We start from the raw sequence: 5,090 nt of genomic DNA, 5'->3' as shown, positions 1-5,090 counted from the left end.
TCCATTTTTTTGTTCCCCGAATTGATCGGCAAGGGGACATCTCTCTCGAGGAAGAACAAAACCGCGGGGGATAAAAATAAAACTCCGACCTACCAGTCACGATAGATAATACCATACCATTTGGAAAGAAAATAAATGTCACATCAGAACGGGCTCGGCGCATGCGTAGGATCATCACAAGCGCTCATACGAACGGATACAAATACGAATATGTATGCATAAGTATATTCACCTAATGATGTTCCCCATTTTGTGATGCGCTTCTTCCCCTTTCCGCTGGTACCACCTACTTGGTTAATGGAAGGAAGTTCCCCCACGGTGGATTCGCCCACAACGTCCGTCGCGCGTGGCGCAAAAAGGTGAAGCAACGTTGGTGTGCCGCGCCACCTCCACGTTTACGCGGTAGCCCCAAGCAAAGGCATGCGTTCGCGCCAGCCACTCGCAGCGGAGAGGTAAAACCCCCCCCAGCGGCCCAATGGAGCAGATGAAGATCCTTGCTCTGTACGACAACCACGACATCGTGCTTCTGAACGCGGAGAACGAGCGATGCGAAAATAAATTCGAGGCCCCCGTGAAGGACACGGAGAAGAAGATCTGCCAACTCGGAAATGGGAGCTTCCTCCTATTGAGCGTGAATAAAAAAGTGGTGTCCAAATATGTGTGCACGAAAAGTACCCCCATTTCGACAAAGCACATGCGCGTACAGCTGAATGTGATCAGGCTGACGAACAATGAAAAAATAATTATCGGGGGAGACAAACTGGGAAACGTATACGTGTGGTCTGCCCTCTCAGGATTATTAATCAATTCCTTCCAAGCACATTACGGCATAATCAAGGATATCATAATTGACCAAATAGCCAACGTTCTGTACACCTACAGTGATGACAATGTCGTTCATGTGTACAATTTACCTGACCTGTTCATAAAAAAAAAAATAACTCCATTGTTACGCTATCAACACAGTATAAATGCAACAATAACTCAGATTCTTTCGGTGACACCAAATATGTACGGCTCGTACTACTCCTTGGTGACTCTTACTAGCAATGGGACACTACATGTGTGGGGATTGAAGTCGAAGGAACCAACTCACATTTTGAAAACGCACTCGGAGAACTGTACATACATTTGCACGAATGACCCCTTCAACACGCATATGTATTTGTGTAGAGGAAACAAAATATTTCGCATCCCCTTCTCCCAGTTTGACCAAAGGGAAGCAGGTTCTTCTCCTCAAATGAGTCAGGAGGGATACCTTGAAGAACGACGTATGGAGGAAAAACTATTCGTATATGGAGACTACGTTGAGGTAAAAAATGGGGAGAACAATAATGCAGATCAGCTGCAGCGAAGCACTTCCCAAAAATGTGACTTAAAAGTGAATTTCCAAACCTGCACGACCTTCGTTGGACATAAAAGCCAAGTAATCAAATGCCATGTAAATAATAAAAGGGAAAATATGGTATCCCTAGCGAGGGATGGAATTAAAATATGGGACCTTTTCAACTGCTATGCTGTGAAGACATTGAAATATGGAGAGAACATAATTGACTTTTTTGTGCCACTTGCTAGTAACCAGTGCATGCATGCTTCCTCCTATTTTCTGGAGTTCCCTCACCTGCTCCTCGAATGTGAAGATGATGTCAAGGTGCACAACGTCGACTATGTTGATCATGTCACTCCTGACGTGTGTTCGGGGAACAGTTACAGTGGGTCGCTCGTAGACCGAGATGAGAATTTGCTACTTCAAATGGGAGCCATGTTCGCTGGGCTGGAAGAGTAACCCTGTTGACCTTGCCGGGGGGGAGGGGAGATAACCACGCGGGAGGATAACCACGCGAGGGGGAATTCTCAAAATGAGGAAATTTCAGAATGGCCGCAGGAGAAGGCATACTTTTACGAGGTGCACATATTTTGGACCCCCCACCCGCACATACACACATACACACCTGGGGGATGTTCAAAGGGGGAGGAAAACATAACAGAAAAAGGAGTATCCCTAAATGGGTCACTCTATATGGGTCACTCTATATGGGTCACTCCATATGGGCCACTCTAAATGGGCCACTCTAAATGGGAACGGAGGGACTCCCCATTCTGAGGTGAACTCACAAGGGGGATGATACACCCACGGCCAAACCTACCACCCCGCACGCGTAGAAAAGAATAAGCAGGAACTTCACCGAGCGGATACCCAGCATAGTTTTTCCCCTCTCCCCTTCCCTATGAAGAAAAATCGAACAGTTGCGAGCATCCTCTCTTTGTACATCACTGCACGCGCAGTTCAGCCGACATGTGGCGCCTGCACATGAGGATACCCCTCGTGGGGCCCTCCCTTTTTTTACTTCATTTTTTAACTTTTTATTTTTTATTCTTACTTCATTTTTTATTCCTACTTTATTTTTACTTTATTTTTTATTTTCTTTCCTTTTTGCGCACGCGCTTCACGACAGCGCACAGTGCTTGGCGCACGCCGTTGCGCCTCCACTCCGCCATCCCGTTATACCACCCAACTAGCCCCTTAACTGCTCCACTTTTTTTTTTTCTGTGCATGATTGTTCATACTTAGCTTGTCAATCCCCACCTGTGCAAGGGCAGATTTGCTTTTCTCCATCCTGCGCATGCAAACACCTTTTGTGTATCTCTTTCCTACTCGCACATGTATTGATTGTAAAAAACAAAACAAAACAAATAATTTACATCTCCCATTTGAGTTTTGTTAATTTTTTTTTTTTAAGGGAGTTACTGAGGAGCCTACCACCACGTTCTCCTCCCCGAGGCCCATTTCAACGCCACCCACGGCTTTTCCCCTCCTCTTTTCGATTTGCGCAAAGCCAGGCGAAAAAAAAATGTTTGTAAGGCACCTCTCAGGCTTGATTAGGGCTCCCCCGGCGATCGGCCGAGCGGCACAGGTGGGAATGCACAAGCACATCTCTGCGGGTGTTCGTATCTCGGATCGTCGCGCTGGCATTACCACGGGAGGTATCATCCCATCTGGGGATCTCCCCATCTTCCCCTCCACACATCTTGGCTTCCCCCCCCCCAACTGCAGAGAAACTACTTCGCCCCCACGGGAAGGCTCCTCCCTCCGCGACATGGCACGACCATACTGTGCGTGCGCAAGAACAACGAAGTGGTAAGTTAGCCCCGAAGGGGAAGAGAAGGCAAAGTCGAGACGGGGGGCGACATAGCCCAGCAGTGGGGAAAATAGCCCATAAAGTAGCCCATAAAGTAGCCCTTAAAATAGACCTTAAAATAGCCCTTTGCATTGCCATCAAAAAATTGAGTGCACCCCCTCGTTACTTCCCCGCAAAAGCTACAAAGGAGAAAAAAAAAAAAAAGTTAAGGCGTTACAACACACAGACACGTTAACCTTTCCCCCCCTTCAGTGTCTAATCGGAGATGGTATGGTCTCTCAAGGAACAATGGTAAGCGTCCATATTTTATCCCCTGCCCTCTCTGTGTTAACTGCAAAATGGGGATGACGCTCATTTTGCCAGTTCTAACCTTGTCCTTTTGGTGCCCAACATATTCGCGCGTATCAATAGGCCTACTGGCATGCATATTTACGTAAATGTGCCTTTTTCTTTTCACGTCCTTTTTACTCCTTTACCGTTTTGGATTTCCATTTCTGTGCCAGATCGTCAAAGGGAACGCAAAAAAAATAAGGAGGCTGAAGGACAACATTTTGATGGGGTTCGCGGGGGCGACGGCGGACTGCTTCACCCTGCTGGACAAGTTTGAAACGAAAATCGACGAATACCCAAGTGAGTCCTCCGCATTAAGGCGGATCACCGCGCTTGTGCATTGTCGAATCGCATTGTCGTAGTGCATTATCGAAGCACGTTTACACGTGTGCTGCTCACAGTTCACCTCCCCCCCCTTTTTTTTTTCCTTCACTACGCGCAGATCAGCTTCTCCGCAGCTGTGTCGAACTAGCCAAACTATGGAGAACCGACAGGTACTTGCGACATCTGGAGGCAGTCCTAATAGTGGCGGACAAAGATGTACTGTTGGAGGTAACTGGTAACGGAGACGTTTTGGAACCTTCTGGAAATGTCTTGGGCACAGGGTCGGGGGGACCATATGCCATAGCAGCAGCCAGGGCACTCTACGACGTGGAGAATCTCAGCGCCAAGGACATCGCCTACAAAGCAATGAACATTGCTGCGGACATGTGTTGCCACACGAACAACAATTTTATATGCGAAACGCTTTGATGTGTTGTCAACGCGTGGGCACACACACTCAAGTAATGTCCCATTTCGAAGTGTCAATTTTTTTTTTTTTTTTTCACGCGGAATAGTTAACTTTTGTCCCTTTTAAAAAATTGTTTCCACCAAAATGTGGCAGTAAATGGGTGTCTTTTTTTTTTTTTTTTTTTTTTGAGACCCTTCCGAGAAGGTTATAACGAAACAGCTCTGAAAAATGGTAGTTATGCTGGGAAGGGGAAAAAAAAAAAAGGCCACTCGTAAAATAGTGAACTCCCTACTTCCATGATCCCGACGGGCATAAACAGCGAATGAAGGTGAAGAGGCTTTTCCATGCACGTAGTTGTACATATGTGGGGACATGGTTTATCCTCTTTTTTTTTTTTTTTTTTGTGGGACGTTAGAAGCGGGTAAATGTCATTGGAGCGGAGTGAAGCGCTTCGAAAGGAAGAAACAAAAAGACAATCAGGGGCAAAGATGTGTCCGCCCAGCCTCCACTCACTTTTTTTGCAGATAATAGGTACTTCCCAGCTCGAACGGCAAAATTGGCTTCCTTACTCCCCCCAAATGAGCAAGCAGTTCCCCTTCCTTATCTCTACCGTCACCACTGCTCCACTCACGCGTAAAAATTTCTGAACGTTCAGAAATATGCACACATTTTACCTTGCCCGTTAAGGTGAAATAAGTTGCACCAGTTTGCAACGGACGGGGAAGAAGCTTGCCCACGGGGGGAGGTACACATGCGTATACGCGCTTAATAACGTGTAAACGCGTGAATGGATTGTTTACACATAAATATACTCCCCGCGGAAGTAGAAATGCGAAGTGGCAATGACACAACAGGAAGGGAAAAAAAGTGCAGGAAAAGAAAAAAAA

General features: G+C 46.6%; 2 protein-coding genes across 2 annotated transcripts; both read left to right on the top strand.

Annotated features, from left to right (window-relative positions):
• Positions 1–475: 475 nt before the first annotated feature.
• PCYB_145610 (hypothetical protein) lies at positions 476–1,780 on the top strand (the record flags this gene model as incomplete). Its single annotated transcript, XM_004225032.1, has 1 exon — positions 476–1,780. A coding segment is annotated over one exon (1,305 nt), but the record flags the coding sequence as incomplete, so codon positions are not given.
• Positions 1,781–2,564: 784 nt separating this feature from the next.
• Positions 2,565–4,223, top strand: PCYB_145600 (heat shock protein hslv; the record flags this gene model as incomplete). The annotated part of the gene is made up of 5 exons (XM_004225031.1): positions 2,565–2,915; positions 3,056–3,139; positions 3,393–3,431; positions 3,644–3,770; positions 3,913–4,223. The coding sequence occupies exons 1-5, from the start codon at positions 2,853–2,855 to the stop codon at positions 4,221–4,223; spliced, it is 624 nt and encodes a 207-aa protein (XP_004225079.1). The 5' UTR covers positions 2,565–2,852.
• Between the last annotated feature and the right edge of the window lie 867 nt (positions 4,224–5,090).

The sequence above is a fragment of the Plasmodium cynomolgi genome, chromosome 14 (assembly GCF_000321355.1).
Source record: "Plasmodium cynomolgi strain B DNA, chromosome 14, whole genome shotgun sequence".
NCBI lineage: Eukaryota > Apicomplexa > Aconoidasida > Haemosporida > Plasmodiidae > Plasmodium > Plasmodium cynomolgi.
Note: the sequence above shows the minus strand (reverse complement) of the source record. Positions and strands in the feature narration are given on the sequence as shown.